The sequence below is a fragment of the Pezoporus occidentalis genome, unplaced genomic scaffold (assembly GCF_034315485.1).
Source record: "Pezoporus occidentalis ecotype Australia unplaced genomic scaffold, CSIRO_AGI_Poc_V1 ctg90, whole genome shotgun sequence".
Taxonomy (NCBI): Eukaryota; Metazoa; Chordata; class Aves; order Psittaciformes; family Psittacidae; genus Pezoporus; species Pezoporus occidentalis.
In genome coordinates this window covers 2,221,975-2,243,520 of record NW_026916263.1, presented here as the reverse complement: position 1 = coordinate 2,243,520, position 21,546 = coordinate 2,221,975, and the positions used below count along the sequence as shown (strand labels likewise).

At 41.8% G+C, this 21,546-nt stretch overlaps 3 protein-coding genes across 6 annotated transcripts in view; 2 read left to right on the top strand and 1 right to left on the bottom strand.

The window, feature by feature from the left end:
• The window catches only part of RASA1 (RAS p21 protein activator 1), a 61,024-nt gene extending 57,650 nt beyond the window's left edge, over nt 1-3,374 (top strand). The window contains exons 23-25 of the mRNA XM_062605180.1: nt 157-234; nt 1,542-1,676; nt 2,495-3,374. Of these exons, the coding sequence (XP_062461164.1) occupies nt 157-234; nt 1,542-1,676; nt 2,495-2,578 (297 nt within the window). The 3' untranslated portion in view covers nt 2,579-3,374. The remainder of the gene's footprint in view (nt 1-156; nt 235-1,541; nt 1,677-2,494) is intronic.
• LOC134156808 (cytochrome c oxidase subunit 7C, mitochondrial) overlaps nt 1-21,546 on the top strand; it is a 575,449-nt gene that overhangs the window by 248,782 nt on the left and 305,121 nt on the right. The window lies entirely within an intron of this gene.
• On the bottom strand, nt 6,254-18,231 carry CCNH (cyclin H). Of its 4 annotated transcripts, XM_062605185.1 has the most exons (10): nt 18,074-18,231; nt 17,806-17,928; nt 15,516-15,589; nt 15,036-15,246; nt 14,553-14,716; nt 12,125-12,195; nt 10,119-10,230; nt 9,478-9,538; nt 7,089-7,136; nt 6,254-6,432 (listed from the first exon to the last, which is right to left on the bottom strand). In XM_062605185.1, the coding sequence occupies exons 1-9, from the start codon at nt 18,188-18,190 to the stop codon at nt 7,107-7,109; spliced, it is 963 nt and encodes a 320-aa protein (XP_062461169.1). In that variant the 5' UTR covers nt 18,191-18,231; the 3' UTR covers nt 6,254-6,432; nt 7,089-7,106. The 4 variants fall into 4 exon arrangements, with proteins under 4 accessions (XP_062461169.1, XP_062461168.1, XP_062461170.1 ...); XM_062605184.1 differs by lacking the exon at nt 7,089-7,136; XM_062605186.1 differs by lacking the exons at nt 6,254-6,432; nt 7,089-7,136 and adding an exon at nt 9,002-9,206.

Sequence of the window (21,546 nt, the reverse complement as noted above, 5' to 3'; positions counted from 1 at the left end):
GCACACCTGCATTTGAAATTCACTTGAAAAGGTAAAATCACTTCAGATTACACACATTCTATGCAGCGTTATTTGTCTGACTGCACTGTTTACAGCACGTGTGACAATTACCTTGGGTGTATTTTTTTTCTAATAAATACTTTCAAAATTTACTAGGAGCCATATATGGAAGGAGTGAATCCATTCATCAAGAGCAACAAACATCGCATGATCATGTTCTTGGATGAACTGGGGGTAAGTGGTTAAAAAGATCTTCAGTGGAAGTTACACAGCAGCACTGTAAATCAGCATTCTTTCCACCTCTAATCAACTAGCTCAGAAATGCATCGGCACCCCCACAGTTTTGAGTGCTTGTAACTGAATACACTTTTCTTATGCAAATACTAATCTTTTAAAATAGGTTTTAAACCAGAAATTCTGCTAAATAGCTTTTCCTGTGGTTTTGACCAGAGATGGAAATTATTATTCTTCTTTAAAAAATACAGGTTGAATTTCAGTTGTGCGTTACCAGATGTGTCACTGCATCCATTGTAGATACTGTAGTTTGAAAGTGAACTGCAGTTACAGACTTCTTTTAAACTGCTGCTGTTTTGTAAATGACAGCTGTAGCAGGAGTTAGGTCCTCATTTTATACATGTCTGGTTTTAAACCAAAAACTTGTTTTGAAAACCAAGGTAACAAAAATGAGTAGATCTTACTGAATACATCCCTTAAAAGTCACCTGCAAGACATCTTTGATATATATTTTACATATGTACATATTTTGATAAGATATAAAACAGATACAAAAAAATCAGTAAAAATGAGTGTGGCATTTAGGTAGGTTGCCATATGTTACCTTTTTCTGGTTAAATTGCAACTTCGGCATACTACGATAGGTCAGTTTCCTTTAAATTACAGGTTTTGCATAAGGGCTCTGAAAATAGTTGATTTTCAGAAAAACGTGTGAAAACACATGTTGGATTAATCTGCTGGTTTAATTACAACATTACTGGTTTACGACCAATTTACTGAGTTGCAGATTTTTCTGGTTTTTTTTGTTGCTGTTGTTCTCTCAATTTAGACTGGGGGAAAAAAGCAGCTAATGGATGGAGAAGTGGAGACCTCATAGCAGCCTTCCAGTATCTGAAGGGGGCATACAAGGATGCTGGAGAGAGAATCTTCATCAGGGACTGTAGAGATAGGACAAGGGGTAATGCGTTTAAACCCATTCCTCAGATTAGATATAAGGAAGAAGTTCTTTACTGTAAGGGTGTACTGTATGATTCTATGATCCCCTCTCATTTAGGGGAAGGTTGTGAGTTGTTGTATGTGGTCATCTCAGTGATGGTGTCACACTACCAGATCTTCTAGTAAGAGCCCTTCCAGCAGGAGTAGAAATTGTAGTATACATCGTTCATAGTAGAAAGATGGAGATATAGCTGGAGGGATTAACATCACAGTAGGTGTTTGTGGTGCGCAACAACATTGGCAGCGGAGCTGTGGAGCTGTAACATACCCGTGTGCACCCTAAACCCGTTCTTTGCCTTTTTCTGTTGAAGAACATTCCTGAGCTTCCAGACACTACCGAGCACTCGAGGACTGACCTGTCTCGCGACCTGGCGGCCTTGCACGAGATCTGTGTGGCACACTCAGATGAGCTCCGGACACTCAGTAATGAGAGAGGTGTGATGCAGGTAAACAGCAGTGGCTAACGAATAAGTCTCTTTGGATACTGACAGCGTGTCTGGAGCTAAACCATATTATCAGTTTGACTTGAGAAGTGTTTTTAAGCTTCTGCCATTCACTAGGAGGTTGTTAGTTGTGAAGGTAGATACTTAGTCCATAGTTTTGTTTCTTTGTGCAACAAAACCAAAGAGAGTTTGGTTTTACTTTCCAGAGAAGTTTTAGTTTCTAGAGGAAGCCTAAACCCAGAAAACTACTGTCTCCTGATGGGCTCTCTGGATCATTTGTTTTCAGATCTTTTTTTTTTTCCCACTTGAGAAGTAAACTTACTTTGGCTAGCTTTCTGTTGATGTCTTGTTTCTGTTTCCTACCTTGCCAGTACACTTGTGAACAAACCTGGCAAGCGCTTCTTACAAGTGTTAGCAGGACACATTCTTAGCCACAAAGCAGCAAATAGGTCTGTGAATGGAAAGACAGGAGTTTGCCACACTGGTTTTTTGAAGGTAATGTCATACTATCAAATTATCTGTTTCCTTTTTTTAATTGTTTTTGCTTGTCCAGAGAAGCTGTGGCTGCCCCATCCCTGGCAGTGTTCAAGGCCAGGTCAGATGGGGCTTGGAGCAACCTGGTCTAGTGGGAGGTGTCCCTGCCTGTGGCAGGGGGTTGGAACTGGATAAGCTCTAAGGTCCCTTCCAACCCAAACCAGTCTATCGTATTTTAAACTTCCTAGCACCAGGTCTGATAGGCTAATGCTGAAGATGCTTCTCAAGCACATGACTCTTGTCTCCAGTAGCTAACATACAGTTTTACTGACTCTTTCCACATGTAGCACGTGCTGAAGAAGCTTTTGGCTATTACTGAACTGCTTCAACAAAAACAGAATCAGTATTGTGTGTCTAACAACATCAGGTAGCAGCCCTCTACCTGAATTCTGCATGGATCCAGCATGCCCAACATGGCTACTCACACCAGTATCACTTTCTTCTGCTCTTGCCAAAAACAGCACACCCTGTCACATTCCCAGTGATGTGTGAACTATGCAAAAAGAAAAACAAAGATTCTGTTGGTGAATAACAGTACCAGCAGCTTTTTTTTTAAGCTATCTGTGCAGGACATTTGCACTTTTTGGGGGTATTTTTGTTATTTTTTCCATTTGGAAACAGTTTTCACAACCTCTGAGCCTTGGTGTACAGTTCACTTTCTGCGCAGAAAATGCTGTGACTGTGTCTTGAACTCTGAAAATCACTTTCAGCACCTCCGATTGCCAAAGTTTCGTCTTGTTGGAAGAGGATCGTCAACTGACATGAAGTGTGTTGCTTTGACAGCCACGTATAACTGGATAACATTTCTTACTGTAATTTCCGACTGGTTACAATAATTGCAACCTTTGACTGTTTCAAACCACTTTAACTTGTATTTACAAGAATTTGATGTTATCATAGAAACAATCTTTACTGTACACTTTTTGTACCATGCTGTTTCTCTGGCTGGAATCATGTCGAAAGAGAATATGCGAATGGGACTTGTCAGCTTTATTTTTCTGATGTGCCACTGATTCAGTCTGAATAGTTCTTCCATCAGGAACTGTGTATCCAGATAAATCACAATGCTTTTGTAAAATGTTTACAACAGTAAATAATTTGAATTCAGTAAATTTATTGATCGTTGTAACAGATATGCATGCATTCATTAAACCATTTTATAAAATATGTACTGGTCAGTCTTCTATGTGCTGTAAGTGTAGCATCAATATTATTTTTATAAGTGAAAAGACAAGTTTTTAAAAATAAATCAAGCTACAGATCAACTCTTGATGGAAACTGGCTCTAACTTTGGATGCTGTGGAAATTTTGTACCGTATCTTCACACAATGCACTTTCAAGTGCTCACAAGGTGTCTCTTCTTTAGCGTGAATTCTCCAACAGTGTTACCTTGTCCATGTGCCTTAATGTGTGCATTCCTTTCACGGAGCAAGAGAGACAATGTTAGATCTGTGTAACGGATGGAGTCATGCACTTAACTTGTATGAGAGTGATATAAAGGAGTGAGTTCAAGTTCAGTGGTAAATGTGACAGTGGTTTAACTTTGGTGGCAAGGTGCACTTGAGTATTTACCAAATTACAGGACAGGGAACTGTCAGGGAGATCCTCCTGTTGAGTCATGAGGTGCAGAAGGACCCCCCCTGCATTCCAGACTCTTCCTTGGAGAGGAGTGAAGGTGTGGCTCCACCCAGACTTAGTCCCACAGTTGGTCAGTGGACTATGTTTAAAGGATATATGCACATTCAATCCTTCCTATCCTTTAGCTGAGGTTTTATAGTTTCAGTGTGCTTATTTGCTTGCTGAGCATCTGATGCGGCAAGGAACCTCTCTACCTTCAGCAATGACCCCAAAAGGTTTCCCTGCTCAAGGGGAGATCCTGGCATGCTTAACAGGCCCTGGGCAGTCTACTAGGTTATGAAATTTATGTTATAGAGTCTGTTATGGGCTCCATAACAAATGCAGTGAGATAACTGACTCACAGTAATGTTTTCATACCAGACATACTCCAGCTGGTGCATGCTCAACTCGCTCCCGAGCCAGCAGTACAGCCCTGAGCTGTGGTGGTGTTTCCCGTCTCTGGCTGGGTGCAGCCATCATGACCAATGCCGGTGGCTGTTGCTTAAGCAGAAGAAAGGAGCAAGCTGCCACAAATTGTTCGTTAAAACTGTAAAACAGGGAGTTACATTTGTAACTTCTCTAGGCAGTGATACAGTCAGGAATAAAAGGATGCTGAGATTGATGGACAAGGCAATAGTGTAACAGGAACACAGTTGTTACATCTTTAGAACCACCACACTATCTCGTCTATAAGAACTTTTTCCACTCGTAACTCATGCAGGCTTTCTCTTTGGGTCTCTGCTGCAAGGTCACTGCACATCCTCAGCCTGCAGAGGGCCCTTGTGGGGCTGCCCAGGTTCCTGCAGTACTGTAGCTGTGGATTCCTGATCATCACACTTGGCAGAGAGGTAATGCAAGATCTTGGTGCTACTGAATTGTTTAACAGATCATCCCATAAAGCGGCTGTTTAACCTATGGCTGTCATGCCTGTAATAAACTGTACCTCAGAGGAAAAGGTAATTAACAACCTTGTTCTCCCTCTGTACACCTCCCAGTTTGCAGTTTATTCTGTGTAATGAAGTAGTGCATGCTCTGCTTCCAGCCCATTCAGAACCTCAGCACATGACTTCAGCTGTGCTCAGTCGCACTTTCTGTCCTGGATTACATGAGTGTTGTGCGAATGATGCCAGGTGTGGAGTGAAGCTGTGATAGCTGCGTTCCTTCCCTCACCAGTCAGCCAACGGCCCAGGTACAGAAAAATGTGTAAAGCAGAGTGGCTAAATGCAGCTGGTGAGGTGCAGGCAGTGTAAAAATACAAACTGTAAGAATAGATTTTTCTGGCTATATGCCCATTACATACAGACTGACAAGAATGAAACCGAGAAATTCCTGATGCTACACATAGGTGTGTGTTTTATGGAACTGTATCATGTTCTAAAACGGGGTACTGAAGGAAATAGGCTTTGCTCTAGATGTGGAAGACATCAAACTGCTTAGGAGGACTTCAGAAATACTGTTATCCTGACGTAAGTTAAGCCACAGCAATCCCACCTTAGATCACAACAGTAAAGTCAGAGGTGTGATTATGACTTCCCATACTGTAAAGTATGTTGCTGCAGCCTTTCAGTGCATGTAACAGCTTCAAAGGTACCAAGTGTTACAGCCACAGCTGTATTTGTTCAGGTGTTCCAACAAGCTTGGGAAGAGGGGAGTACACCCTGCTCTAAAGCACAGATGGGCCTGTTGCCCCAGCTTGTGTTTATTCACCTCAATAAAGGCCCAGTCAAAATCAGCTACTGCCACTCTGTGGTCACACCTCAAAACTGGTCCTGAACCAAAATTCTTCTGAAGTGTCAGATCTCTTAAAGCAAAAGAGCTCTCAGAGCAAAAAGGTCAAAGGATGCGATGTTGCCCCTCTGCTCTCGTGAGATGCCACTTGGAGTACTTTGTGCAGTTCTGGTGTCCTCCACATAAGGACATGGAGCTGTTGGAACAAGTCCAGAAGAGGGCCACAAGGATGATCAGGGGTTGAAGCAGCTCCTGTAGAAAGGCTGATAAAAGTTGGGGCTGTTCAGCCTGGAGAACAGAAGGCTGCACGGAGACCTCATAGCAGCCTTCCAGTATCTGAAGGGGGCCTATAACAATGCTGGGGAGTAGCACTTCACCAGCAACTGTAACAACAGGACAAAACGTGATGGGTTCAAACATAACCAGGGAAAATTCTGGTTAGGTAGAAGTTTTTTACTTCAGGGTGCTGAGGCCCTGGCACAGGCTTCCCAGAGAAGCTGTGGCTGCCCCATCCCTGGCAGTGCTCAAGGCCAGGTTGGACAGGGCTTGGAGCAACCTGGTATAGTGGGAGGTCTCCTTGCCTGTGGCAGGGGGTTGGAACTGGATGAGCTTTAAGGTCCCTTCCAACCTAAACCAGGCTGGTTCTATGATTCTTACTGACGTGTGACCTTAAACAGATGAAGGTTTAATGGAATTAATCATTTTAGTGAATTAAAATGCTTTATTGCAGTTTAAAAACAACAGAATAAATACCTCATAACACAGAGTAAGGAACCTGTGGCAGACAGGCTCACAAGACACTTCAGTTCCTGTTGTGGTCAGATTCCATCTTTCTTCAAGGTTACACTGAGTCCACAAAATCATCATCAGTCCACTCTTCCTAATGGAAGGAAAAACACCACCACCTTGAGCAATGTGTGAATTTAGTGTGTTTTATAATACAGTGCACCAGGCAGCATGTAAATGTAGGTGCACAGCATATGCTGCCACAGAAAACTCTACTAGAATTCAAACACAATTCAAGCAGCACAGGTGATTTCAGAACTCTGAACTGCGCCTGCCATCAGTAACAGACTCGAACAGCAATGTCTGAAGCATAGCGCTTCTCTGCATGACTTGGCAGACCTGCCAAGCTCTGTCAGGATGTTCTTGTCAGGATGCTGGACCCTACTTGTCTTGCAGGCTCCATTCTACTGCCACCTGAGTAGCAGCTGCCAGGCCTGGTTAACTTACAGGGCTAGCTCAAACTGGAAATGAGGAGGCTACAAAGAAGTTACCTGATGAAACACATGTTTGTGAAGATCCCCTTCAGAGTCTCACGACATGGCTTGGCTAAGGTCATGGCCAAGAACTGCTGAACGACACTAAAGGTATTTCCTTTCCTGAGACTCCCCACAATCTGAATTCCTGCTCAGACTTTCTGCCACTGCTAAATGTGAGTGCAGTTAAAGGCATTGCTCCAGGTAGGCCCTAGTCTGGCATGAGACTCCAATTAAGTTTTGATTCATGGGTTAATTTAAAATTTTTCCTGCATGCCTCTCCCAAGCAGTTCTATCAAGCATGCTCCAGAGCCTTCTGTAGGGACTAAAACAGAAATAACAGCCAAGTAAATATATCACAGAGAAGATTATATATATATACACACACACACATAGATACATATATATACAAATATATATATATGTATTTTAGCTATTAACAGCTAATTCCAGAACACAGGACTGAAAGCCTCCTGGAACTAGTGCCTATTTCTTGCTTTCTGCTATGCACTTAATGTCCAGGATTTAACGCCTAATAGAAGTATTCCATAAACAGAAAAAGGACTGAAATATTTCCACTAGTGGTGATGAAACCCTTTAAACTTAAAGCTAGTTATCACAGACTGGTCTGGGTTAGAAAGGACCTTAAAGCTCATCCAGTTCCAACCCCTGCCACGGGCAGGGACACCTCCCACTAGACCAGGTTGCTCCAAGCCCCGTCCAGCCTGGCCTTGAACACTGCCAGGGATGGGGCAGATACAGCTTCTCTGGGCAACCCATGCCAGGGCCTCACCACTCTCACAAAGCTAAATCCATGCCTACTCTTCAAGTCATAGGGACAGAATCACTTTAGCAGCTGCATATTTCAGCACCTGTATGAAGTTTAGCTCATGCTTCTTCATGAACCACAACAACGCAGAGATTTCCCCAAGAGCTCGTATTTCAGCTTTTTCCTAGTGTCTCATGGGTTTTATGGCTTCACCACTTTTATGGCATCTGAGTCAGCCATGCTTAATCACTATCTGTATGTTTCTTCTATCATTTCATATCATACCATATCATTCCCATACCAGTAACAGCCTTGACACTGGTATCAACTTCAGCTGTAAACAATTAAATCAAGAAACAAAATCTTACAAGTAGATTAGAACTGATTGTGCACTTGCATACCACAGCCTAATTATTTAAAGAAATGCGTATATCATTACCATCAGCTAACTATAGCATTAGCGAAGTCTCAAGGCTTAAGCAGTACGCAGGCACTACAAGCTTTCAAAAAGTTAAGCACACTTGCTCCTTTACATCCTGGCCAGCTCAGATCTGCTCTTGTATTTCACAGTTACTCAGAAATGAAATTATACAAGTTCAAACCCTTCACAATTCAAATACACCAATATTTAAAAATCCTAAGTTTCAGGATCTGTTAACACTGTTCAAGTGCTTATCCTGAAATGCTGTAGGTGAATTTATCAAACGGGTTTATTTCTTTAAAAAAAGGATTCTGTATATATGTTTATTAGAAAAACAACACAACAATATCAAAACACACCAACAAATAAAAATACAAAATGCCTCAAGCCATAGCAGCATAACTAGAATAAAAGCACCTTTAAATTAAACCAGGGCAGGGAAGGAGTAAGTCTCCAGAGCTCAGCAGAATCTGTTCTCTCAGTCATTTTGTGAGAAAGTGGAAACTTACGGAAGTGAAAACACACATCCTGTATTTTATGTTAACAGACAGCCCTCTTCAGCTGTTAGCAAATTTTTCTGAATGCCATACTTAAGGTGGCTTAAATCATCTAGATGGACAACATCTTCAGTATCAAGAGAAGTCCAGTTAAAAATAGTTCTTCACAAAGCTCCACCAGAACGCATTGTCTACAGCTTACAGGCAGTGCCATAAATAAAAGCTCTGAAAAGCATTCAGGTTAGTTCTGAAGGAGTACCTTAATTCTGCTTTCATCTGTTGAGCAGCTCTCCTTAGTCCATCTCCACCTTATTTCTACTTGTTCTTATAACCCAGAGTACTAGCTACCCAGCTATAATTTATGCAAGCATTGCTAGCAAACTGGCTGATGTAGAAATTCAGTCCAGCAGCTGACTTCTGCATTGTGCAAGCCACCAAATAATGCACTGAAAACAGTTTTAGAAACACTGGCCAGCAAGAAAAAAAAAATCAACACATAAAAATTTCCTTCAAAAAGCCTACTTTGACTTTATTCCAGCATATACTCATTTATTTCACTCATAATTCTAAGTGAGTTTCCACCTGTAAATCTGGAATTTTCCCACAAGTATTCAGTTCCTGGCTTTTCAAAAACTCCCTTCATCACAGCACTCCAAACCTCAGTCTCACAGCTATTCCCCCTCACTGGCATCATGGGAGTCTCCCTTGCTGAAGTACAAATCTTGATGCTGGTCTGTGGTTTGTTAAAATAATTTCGATATTCAGGGAACAGCAGGAAGCATGGCCTGCATGTTCCTTCCTCTCCCCACAAAAGATGGGGGTATTTAAGAACCCTCCTAAGTACAGGATATATGTATTCTGCCTGAAAAACACATAAAAGTGTATTAATGGGTACAGAAGTTTGTCTCAGTAGCTGTGTTGCTTTTGTCATGGCAGTTAAGAGTGGAAAAAAAAGTACTTGTAAAATAGGTTTACTGACCTCATCCATTTTAGGTTTCTTTGCAACATATTCATCATCTTCATAACCTTTCCTCTTCTTCCTAACCCCCAAGCAGAAAAAAAAAATTTATAAGTCACTCTCCTTATTTGGCCACAAAATTAAGATTATGGACCTATCTGTAACATAAAAAACCTCCAGTGCTTAAACTAGCAGCTTGCTAGAAGTCCACAGTGGGCAGCAAAGTGAAAAGGGCAGAAAAGAAAATCACTAAGTCCTGTGCCATCAACGTAAGTCTTAAGAAAACATTAACCCTTTACACAATTCTTATTTTAATCATATGATTTTAAAGCCCTTGATTCTATGTATGACATCAAGTGGGCAGACCTTAGAAGCCACCAGGGTTTCAAATGCTCTGTTACAAAATAATCAGTATTGGAGCTTGCGAATTAGTTTGTGCAAATCAGCGCAAAAGAAGATATTTACGTATTACTGGAAGCATTGCTTTTGAATCTCGGTTCTCAGATTCCAGCAGACACTCTCGCACAATAAGCATGCGAACAGACATCCTGGTGTATGTATTCAGATGTTTTCACTCTCCATCACTCACACAGAGAAAACTAATGTTTCCATAGCAATAAAAAGGGCAGAAGTTTAACATCAAAGAGTAAGTATTTACTTACGAGTTTGTATTAAGTAAAAGATCCAAGCTGTGACACTTCTCCAGTTTCTGTTTTAGAGCAACAACCTCTTCAGACTTTGGCAGCTCGTATTTCCTTATAAGATTGCTCATGCCTACAATGGCAACAACACAGCCCTAAGCACATTAAATAATTTCTGCTCTACCTTGTTGTTCAGGGTTTGCATGGAAAGCTTTTGGCAGTGGGCAACTACAGAAGTGCTTTCTGTGTGAAGTTATTCAAAGCTTCCCATGTCTGATGGAGCCAATGTAGCCAGCTACAAGACATGCCATGACTGAGCACATCAAGAACAGTGGCAGCACCACTGGGAGAACATACACCGGGGAAAAAAACCTGCACAACTGCAGCCTGAAAAGAGCCATGAGAATATGTGACAGCAGCAGCCCTGCAGACCCCCAGGTCAGTACAGAAGCAGGTGGAGGAAGTGCTCCAGGTGCCAGAGCAGATGTTCCCCTGCAGCACGTGATGCAGACCATGGTGAGGTAGGATAGACTCCTGCAACCCATGGAGGACCCCACTGTTTTGAAAGCATCACATGTAGCCTTTAAAACAGAGTCAAAAGACAGCTGACACAGAAGCTCACAATGTAAAAACCTTGTCTGTCAAAGCAAGCATCAGACATTCAAAGTATTAACACCCCCTAACTGCTTGCTTACAGAACTTCTCATCCTACCAGCACTGAAACTTTACAGGATCGAAAAGACTTAACTATCATCTTATTCTGAGTATTAGTTTTAAATAACATCAAGGTACAGCAGAAGCCGAGCACAAAAACTACACTGAAACAAGTCATTAGCATCATTGATCTTGGATTTCCTCAAGGTAAGTTATAGCAACTGTAGAGTTCATGTTTGTCTGCTAACAAGCCTCAGAAAAGCAGAGGTATTGTTCACATTCAGCATCATACCTCCTTCTTAAGTAAAGACTGCTTTCAGTCTTAAGTATTTAACTTAAATTTACAGCTACCCTGCAAGATACAAGATTTTTTTAATCCTATCAGCATTTTTCTGTTAAACTAATCATACACAGAGGTTACAAAATTTCCTTCCAGCAATCATCTGTTTACAGAAGAGCTGCCTTTGGGCTGAAGCTACTTTCCAGAATAATGCAAGTGAAGAGTAAGTGATCCCAGCATTTCCTTTGCATCGTAGCAATGGAAACCTGAAGACTGAATTTGTTAGAAGGAAGAAAAAGAGAAAAGCACCTTAAGTTTTATAAATTCAATTTAAATTTATTTGCAGATCCTAGTGATTTGTATAGTGCATTCTCTACTACAGTCAGTTTAATCAAAGGACTATATTTTTAATGCTATCACCCTCCCATTTTAAATGAGTTTAAATAATTATTTGCTTACTGGAAATGTTGTATCCCAGCTTTTTTATTTAATTTAGAAATGGTAATAATCAGTATACTACATTCCCCATTATCTTAGCTAAACCATGCTGGCATTCTTATTATTTTTATCTATATATTTCTCACACTAGCAAACCTAAACATCTTTTCTGCTGCAAAACAGAAGCAAAATACAAATTCTGGCACACCACTTAACACTAGCCATTTAGCTTAGAAAAGATACCCTCTGGTGGTAGAAGTAGTTAGTGCAGGCTTTTTAATTTTTAAGATACAGTGGACTGAGTTATTTCGTCCCTATCTACAAAACCCATAACCTAGTTCCCAAAACAGAGTTCTCACTTTGTAGCCAGCTGCTAGCACTTAACTGTCGGTAGCACTTATATTCTCAGAAGAATCAGGGCCTTTGCCTTTCACTTTCATTTGTTCATATCACTGGAAAGCCTCACTGTTTCCCCTTGCATCCACAAGCTAAGTAGTTCATTCTACCACCCGTGGTTTACTTATCTTACACATGCAACCAGATAAAGAAAACCCCCTGAAGCACATCCTTCTGCTTAAAGTTTCTGTTGTTTGTTAAAAGCTGTTTTCCCTCCTTTAGAAATACTGTTTATCATATTTTCCCAATGTTTACTTACATTTCATGCCATCTAGTAGCTTTGCTAGGGCTGTTCTGTCTTCTTTCAGCTTAAGACTTTCTGATAAATAACTGCAAAAAGACATGGAAGAGTAAGTCCTTACATTAAAGTGTTATAATTATTTGTAGCGCTAAAATTAGTTAATAAAATATGTATATTCATTACCTACATCTGCTAGAGCTTCATGATTACACCTAGCAAGAACACTTTGGTTATACAAGTGCTATAAAATGATAAAAAAGCAAATCTGTGATTTGCAACATTCTTCTTCCATAAGGACATGAAGGAAGCATTCCGCTGCCATGTATTGGAACTGGATTTGAGCCTCACTGTGTTAAATCAACTTACATTTAAGACTCTGTCAACTGTCATGTTAACATCACGCTATTACACAGTATGACTGTTGAAAAAGCAAATAACACAGAAGTGTTCAGTCAGACCAAGAGACAGTAAACTTTGCAAGATGGAGTAACTTCTTTTGGCAGTTGAAAGCAAAGGCTTAAAGCTCTCTTGTAAGAGCCTGTGCATCTCTTTCTCTTCCCTCAGAGATTCCAACTTCCTTTCAGTAAGAACATTAATACATACACCACCTGAGTAAAACACCAAAACATGTAAGCAACAAACCTCAACAGGACTGGCAACAACCAAGTAATTATATCCCTTCCCAGGGAATGTACTTATGGATAAATTAAAAAAATTCAAAGACTCCAAAGTGTATCAACCTGTTCCGTCTAACTTCAAACTTACTTCATTTCTGACATTATCAGCTGTATCAGTTGCAGCCTGCAGACAGATGCACCAGCCACAACAAAGCTGATAGCTGCTTTCTTAACACCAATGCTCTTGTAGAGCTCAAATTTAAGGGTATTATTTAACCTTGTGCTAATACCAGAACTGAAGATTAATTTGAAGCCACCTATTAGCCAGAGCACCTATGTTTTCCTGAACCCTTTACTTTTTCAAGACTGAACTATACACTGAAAGTCACGGCAGCAACATATTTTCCAGTCTTCCATGCTTTGTCTCACCTTTGCAGGTGCGTACCTACCCCCAGGTCCACAAGACCTGAGCTGCAGCATTAGCTTCTCTCATACCCAGCATGTCAAACTCACATGAAACAACAAATGACAAAGTTATAGCAACAGTATGGTACAGACAGGCGATAAAGACTTGAGCTTTTCACAAATATCTGAAGACAAAAGTTCTCATACCTTGATTCACACATTATCTACAAATTATTCTTTTTGTAGGCATGCTTTTCTGAATTTTGGCACAAATAGTACAGAATATCTGTTTAGGAATGAAATCCAACAAGTTTCAAGTCACAGTAAATACTGAATGTTTTTACACTGTTCGAAGAGGACAGTCAGCGTTGTGGAGGACACTCCTACACTCTCTTACTCTTTCAGAACAAGACGGATTTGATACTCATTTAGAGCAGACGGAAGTGAAGTATCTTTAAAAAGAACGATCTGCATCTTGCAGCAGCCTCTGTTGCCTGCAGTCGTTACACTCTAGGTGCAAATTGCTCACACAGAGCATTATGTGATTAAAACACTCCAGCTGCAGCTACTTACAGCAACTACCTCAGCTGTTTTTCTGAAAGGAGTGTGTTTTATCCTTAAAAGGAAAGAAACCAAACCAAATATGCATTTCAGTAATGATATCAAAGTGTTTGATAATACCTTTGAAAACACCAGTGGGTAGACAAAAGAAAGGAAGAAGGGACCGATTTAAAACAGCACTTACATGCTGTTTTAAAGGGACTGACACTATTTAGTCCAATTCCATGGAAACTGAACAGCTGTACCAGTCAAATACAACACTCAGTTTCCACATAAGTAGCAGCTGTCGTTTCAGTGTAATTTCATTTGACTGCAAGCTGAGGTTAAAAAAAAAAAAAAAATAAGATTTTTAAGGTAAGTGATTCCTTAAGCGTTTCAATACTCTCAGTTCCTATTGTGTTTCCATGTTCTTCACTCTGACCTTCAAGATGAGCCTGAAAATCCTGGGCTGCTCTAATTAGGGCAAAGTCATCTATTTGTTTTTTATTTTTTTCCTTCCTTCCAAATTTAAAACCATATACCAACTATTCCATTTGTCAACTACATTTTGAAAATGGAGGGAAAAAAACCCAAAACAAAACAAAAACTCACAAAAAACAACACCAACAACAACAAAACACCACACACAAACCAAAAAAAAAAATGAACCAAACAACAACAGAAAAAAAAAAATCAAAACCAAAACCCCACCAACCAACCAACCAAAATCAGCACTGCTTCAGTTTTGGAATATATTTAAAGAACACATCATAGTCAGTAAATAGACACTTGTACTACTTAAGAACGTCTACAATCCAACTATTTTGTACAGGAAGCAAATAGGATGTTTAAATCATACCCATAAGGAAAAAACAAAAGGTTACCTTTCCATATTAATTCCTGCTCTTGAACCACTGGATAATATGGCAGCAAGAGCTATCTGTGAGGGACTGAAGAGCAGGTATGCATCTGTCAGAGCCACTCGACTGAGGAAGTCATCAGCTGTTTTCCTCAGAACTTCAGGATTCTCCAGCACTGGATAGCGAGTCTGAAAAGGAAGTATTCAGAAAGTAAGTAGGTGTTCCTTGCCTTCTCGTTCTTGAGCTCAGACCACATAATTTAACAGTACTTGGTAACACTAAAAAGTACCAGACCATCTTCTTACTCCAAAAATAAGCTAAAGTGCGTACAGCCACAACTTGAGACAATTAAACCAACTTCCTCCCAGATACATGCCTACCACTTTAGAAACTAAATCTTTTACAATCACAGGCACAAAAGCAAATAAAGGTTTTTACCACAACCCATGACAAATTTATATTACGTCAGTATACATCTGCGGTATGTAGCACATTAAACAATACTACCTTTAGATCGATTAGAAATCCCTCAAATGGCCTGTATGGATTATGGACAATAAGATGAAAGTTCAGTTGCTGAATAAGCAGTAGCTCATACTCCAGTATTTGTTCAAGAGCTTTTTCCTGTCCAGCAGGGCTTTCTCGAAGGTTACCAACAAACTGTACACTGGACACATTAAATTCATCCACTTTACAGGCCAAAAATGCACATGTCAGCCTTGAGGAGGGAAAAAAGGAAAAAAAAGAAGACATATATAGTATGCAGCTTCTTATCAAGAGCCCTGTTCAGAAATTTTTTATCTTCAAAACACCATATTCTGAACACAAAAAACTCCCAAATGGAAACTGGAAGTGACCATACTTTGCCTTTACTTGTTTTTAAGCTCTCAGATGTCCTTTCTCATTTTTTCAGGTCTTTACAGGTACAGAGATTAAACCTCCAATATTTTGCTTGACAGAATAACTCAAGATGCACTGATAACTCACATTATTATCCGAGGATGATACTCCATCACCGAGTTATTGAGGTAAAAACGTTTGAAATACATGGAAGCTGTTCCCTAGATTAAAAAAACAAAACAAAACAACGGAGGGAAAAGTAAGTGTAGAAGCAAAAACAGATTAAGAAAAAAAGAAAAATAAACTAAAAAAAAATAATCATGAAACAGAAGCAGCATGTTTTAATATATACTACAGACATACAGGATACACTAAGGCCATTTGAAAGTCTAATACATGTATGCCTGCAATATTTATGCTCAAAAGCCTGTAATATCTTCATGAGAAAAATGTGAAACTTACATGAAGTTTAAAAATCAAAGACTGAAAAGGATTTTGAAAGTCGTAAGTAGACTCAGGCAGAACATCTGACTTTTTAGATCAGTAAGTTTCCTAGTGTGTTTAACAATCATGCTTCTCTGTGTATTGAGAAGTAATGCAGCGAATGCCAAATTTCCATGCTGGTCTGAATGCCATCAGCATGAAAGCAGATGTTTTCCGTAACCATTACTTGGCAGGTCTGATCCAGCACACGTACTTTAATGAGGGTGTCTTGATTTCAGCTGTAATAGCTGTTTTTTCCTTTTTCCTAAGTAGCTGGTGCAGTGCTGTGGCTTGGCTTTAATCTGAGAACAACACTGATAACACGCCACTGTTTTTAATGTTGCTCAGTAATGCTTACCCTGAACAAGGACTTTTCAGTCTCACGCTCTACCAGGGAAGAGGGGAAGCCGGGAGGAAGCAGAGAGAGGACACCTGACCCAAACTAGCCAAAGGGGTATTCCATACCACAGCACGTCATGCCCAGTATATAAACTGGGTAGAGTTACCCGGAAGGTCAGATCGCTGCTACAGTCAGGCCAAGCATCAGTCAGCAGCAGGTAAGCCATCACTTGTGCTTACTGTTTTTTCTTTCAGTTTTATATTCTCTCACCTTGTTATTTTCCTTATTAATAGTAGTAGTAGTTTTGTATTGTACCTTAGTAATGGGACTGTTCTTATCTCCACCCGTGGGAGTTACATTCCTTCAATTCTCCTCTCCAGCCCTCCGGGAGGTGGGGGAGCGGGGAGGGAAGGGAGGGAGTGAGAGAACGGCTGTGTGGTTCTGAGTTACTGGCTGCACTTAAACCACAGCAGTCCTTTCTGGCTCGAAGTGTTAACGACAGATCTGACCAGAGTGTGTCTAACTGCATTTGTGATAAGCGTTCACTCTTTCGGATTAACAGTTGCTTGCCACAATGCTGATTTATTGGCTCTTGGAGTTGTTGTGCTTGGTCTCAGAGTTTCAGTATGTCACAACTTACTTGCAACCTGTACTTGCTGTTATAGTGTTTATCAGCTCTGGGGCTGGGGCTAAGGTTCTCATTTTGTTGTACTTTATGACAATGGCTTGTGATACAATAGAACTACTGATCATGAAACCAATCTGGCATGCACTCTCAGCATGGTCACCACCTCTGTACTTTGGGAGGCATGTAATGGGAAATGTTAACAATTACATCTCTTTTTTTCCCTGCCTTGGATGGCCAACCTGTGAAGGAGACATCCTCCCACACCTTCTGCCCCTACCCCCCAGGCTGCTTACAGCAGCATTTGAGAATTTTAAGGATTTTTTGAGTACCCTTGAAACCAGCCTGCTCCTTTTGCTGGGAACCAGCATGTTGTTGCATGTGGTTTAGGTCTTGTCTAAGGTTAAATGATGATCTAAGAATACCTCTAAGAGATCTTCCTCATGGCTAGACAGTCATGGGTGGCAGTATGTGTGAGACAGTATGGGCAAGTACCCAGACCAGCGGCACCTTTGGAACTGACAGGAGACAATACAGAGTATACATCATAATGGCTGGATGACAAAAGCAGCACAACTTTATTCTCTGCTACAGCTATGACTCCCCACTGTCTCCCTTCTGAAATGTGTTCAAGGTAAGTCATTCAAAGGTATTTTTCCTTTTACTCTTTAACCTCTATAGGTTAGTTTACTGCCAGTAAAGCTTGCTTTGTGGTCAGACAAGCACCAGTGCTTGAGAAACAACTAGGTGACAGCTCAAGTGTGGGACTGCCTCCTTTAGCTACAGCTAAAGTTCTGGGGTAAAGGGTGGACTTGATGATCTTACAGCTGATTTCCTACCTCGTTGATTCTATGATTCTATAGATAACACTCTGCCTTTGGACCATCTACACTACCCTGAAAACAGAGTGATCAGAGGGTTTGAAGCACAGACAGACAAAAAATCTGAAGGATATCCAAAGAACAACACACAGAGGCTTCGTCGCTTACCACCACGGATCTCGGCATGGCAGGCTTGAAGACGGAGCAGAAGTCCAGCAGCCGCTTTTCGTAGTGCTTGCATATCGCCAGCTCCTCATGGGGCTTTAGCAGCCGAAGGTCATTCTGCTGGACCTTGAGGGTAAGCAAAGATAAGTCTGCCTCACGCGCTGCGCCTCTCCCCACAGCCCAGCTCCTCCCCTCAGAGGAGGCCGCAAGGCTGACGTACCCCTCCCGACCGCCCTCTTCCTCTCCTCCCTCACGGCTCCCACTCCCACACCTTCCCAGTCGCCGCCGCCTTGCTGTGGAAGTTGCGGTTGGCCTCCTCCCGGCACCGCTCCAACTCCTGCCCGCTGCAGAAGATCCAGTGCTTGCGCTGCGTGCTGCTGTGGTACATGATGACGATGATGATGTCAGCGCCCCCCACGCTTTACGGTATTACGCTTTCCGGTGTAGGCAGGGAACTGCTGGGAGGTGTAGTTCAGTGGCGGGGAGGTGGGGGGAGGGCTAAGGATAGCTGAGGGGAGGGCGGGCCCGGAACGGGAAGTGGGAATGTCAGGGTAGAAGCAGGGAAGAAGTAGTCTGGGTCAGGAAAAGAGTAACAGCTAACTTGAGAAAGATTAAGAACAAACTCAAGGTCAAAACCACACAGGTTATTTTGAAAAGATCAGCAAAACAGAGGGTACCCGTGTCCCCAAAGCAGCTTGGTTCTTTGTAATGCTAAAATTCACACCCCCTGAGGTAAAAGACACTTGCCCACAGAGACCCTACATCACAGAAGATGTGTAGAAATAAATACATACGGCATTGTCCTGGGTTCAGCAGTAGCAGTCCTTTTTCTCCTTCTTAGTACCTGGTGCAGTGCTGTGTTTTTGACTTTCAGCCTTGGAACAACGCTGACAACACCAATGTTTTTATTTGTTGCTGGGTAATGTTTACTCTGACTAAGGACTTTCTGAGTCTCATGCTCTGCCAGGGAGGAGGGGAAGTCACAAGGAAGCAGACAGGAAACCTGACCCAAATTAGCTATGAAACCATGTAATTTATCAACATCAAATAATAATGCTGTTAGGAATATGGCCTGGGTTCAGCAGTAGCAGTCATTTTTCTCCTTCTTAGTAGCTGGTGCACTGCTGTGTTTTTGTCTTTCAGCCGGAGAACAACACTGATAACACACCGATGTTTTAGTTGTTGCTCAGTAATGTTTACCCTGATCAAGGACTTTCTGAGTCTCATGCTCTGCCAGGGAGGAGGGGAAGCTGAGAGGAAGAAGAGACAGGATGCCTGACCCAGACTACCCAAAGAGGTATTCCACACCACAGCACGTCGTGCCCAGTATATAAACTCGGGGCAATTACCCAGAATGGCTAGATGACTGCTCGGGTCAGGCTGGGTATCAGTCGGTGGGTGGTGAGCGGTTGTATTCTTTTCCCTTGTTATTTCCCTTATCATTATTATGATTGGTGGTAGCAGTAGTGGTTTGTGTTATACCTCAGTTACTGGGCTGTTCTTATCTCAAACCATGGGAGTTGCATTCTTTTGATTCTCCTCCCCATCCCTCTGGGAGCGGGGAGGAAGAAATGGGAGTGAGCAAGTGACTGCATGGCTCTGTGTTACTGGCTGGGCTTAAATCACAACAGGAAAGAAAGAAAGCAGGAAAATCTTTATGTTCTAGCAAATGAAATCCATCTTGGTGTGTTTAAAAAGAAGTATGTGAGAAGAAATAGTTCTCTAGCCCCCTCATGTCAGGGTTGATATGTAGTGAGGTTGTAATGGGGTAGGAGTTGCCTCTTCTCCCAAGTAAGAAGTGATAGGACAGGAGGAAATGGCCTCAAGCTGCACGAGGAGAGGTTTAGACTGAATATTAGGAACAATTTCTTCACAGAAAGGGTTGTCAGGCATTGGAACAGGCTGCCCAGGGAAGTGGTGGAGTCACCATATGAATAGTTAAGGACTGTTTCAACACTGTTCCGCATGGCATCCTTGTCTCTAAACGAGTAACATAAATTTGATGGCTGGACACCCAGTGGATAACTAATTGGCTGGTTGGCCCCATACAGAGGGTTGTGGTCAACAGCTTAATGTCCAATTAGAGACCAGTAATGAGTGGTATCTGTCAGGGATTGGTGTTGGGAGACTGATCCTGTTCAACATCTTTGTGGGCAACATGGACAGTAGTAATGATGTACCCTCAGCAAGTCTGCCGATGACATCAAGCTGTGTGGTTCAGTTGAGATGCTGGAGGGAAGGGATGTGATCCAGAAGGACTTGACACACTTGAGAGGTGGCCAGTGCCAACCCCATAGAGTTCAACCAAACCAAGTGCAAGGTCCTACATCTGTGTCAGGGCAATCCCAGGCACAGCTACAGGTTGCGCGGAAAAGAGACTTAGAGCAACCCTGCAGGGAAGGACTTGGGGGTGTTGGGTGGCAAGAAACTGAACATGAGCCAGCTTCAGTGTGTGTTTGCAGCCCAGAAACCACCCGTGTGCTGGGCTGCATCAAAAGGAGTGTGACCAGCAGGTTGAAGGAGAAGATCCTGCCCCTATTTTCTGCTCTCATGAAACCCCGCTTCTAGCTCTGTATGCAGTTCTGGTGTCCTCAACACAAGAAGGAGCAAGTCCAGATGAGGCTACGAGGACGGTCAGGGGACTGGAGCACCTCCTCTAGGAAGACAGGCTGAGAAAACTGGGGCTGTTCAGCCTGGAGAACAGAAGCTGCATGGAGACCTCATAGCAGCCTTCCAGTATCTGAAGAGGGCCTGCCAGGATGTTGCAGAGGGACTCTTAATCAGGGACTGTAGTGATAGGACAAGAGGTGATGGTTTCAAACTTAATCAGGGAAAGTTCAGATTAGATATAAGGAAGAAGTTCTTCCCTGTGAGGGTGGTGAGGCCCTGGCACAGGTTGCCCAGGGAAGCTGTGGCTGCCCCATCCCTGGCAGTGCTCAAGCCCAGGGTGGACAGGGATTGGAGCAACCTGGTCTAGTGGAAGGTGTCACTGCCCATGGCAGGCAGTCAGAACTGTGTGAGCTTGAAGGTCCCTATCAGTTGTCCTAACACTAGTTAACTAGTTAAAATTTTTATTGCTCATGCTAAGTAGCACTTTATTTTTCATTTAGCGTCACTGGTATCAGTGAGATCCTTTTGTCAAAGGAGCACTACTCTGTGTTAGCAAAATATACTGGTCATTCAAACCAGTAGAAAAATGTATCTGTATATAGCTATAATCCACTTAAGTACGAATATACAATACAGGGACATACAAGTTAAGGTACTCAGCAAAAACACAGACTTTAAATAAGTGAAAAAGGACCAGGAAGAACAGTTTGGAATTCCTGACTTTTACACCTTTAATTATAAAGGAAAACCATCTGCATTTAATAAGGTACAACTTCAGAAACATATTAAGTGTATCATCTTAAAGAAACCATGGATCATGGGAGCAGAACTTAAGTATGCTGAGGCAGAGCTGTTTGTTTATTCTTAAATTAAGGGCATCACATTCATCCAGTGATGAGGGCTGAATTCCTTCTCAGCAATCAGATTTGTATGTTCCTTTTGCTACTGTGCAGGTCATCTGTTGAAGTCAGTGGAAGATCTTCCTGAAGACCAAAAGCCAAGGCTGGCTTTTACAGAGGAAATTGGTTATTTTTGCCGTTCTTAACTGACATATAGTGAATCATTCATTGGGAAAGTTCTGTTTGTTCCATCCCTTGTTTCTTGCTTTTCCTTCTTTACTTCTTATTTCCCCTT

Excerpts from the sequence above, each read along its gene's own strand:
- CCNH (XM_062605184.1), bottom strand. The coding sequence starts at position 18,190 with ATGTACCACAGCAGCACGCAGCGCAAGCACTGGATCTTCTGCAGCGGG. Across the intron at positions 15,247-15,515 it reads TATCATCCTCGGATAATAAT|GCTGACATGTGCATTTTTGG; the intron begins GTGAGTTATCAG and ends TCCCTCCTCAAG. Across the intron at positions 14,717-15,035 it reads GATTTCTAATCGATCTAAAG|ACTCGCTATCCAGTGCTGGA; the intron begins GTAGTATTGTTT and ends CTTCCTTTTCAG.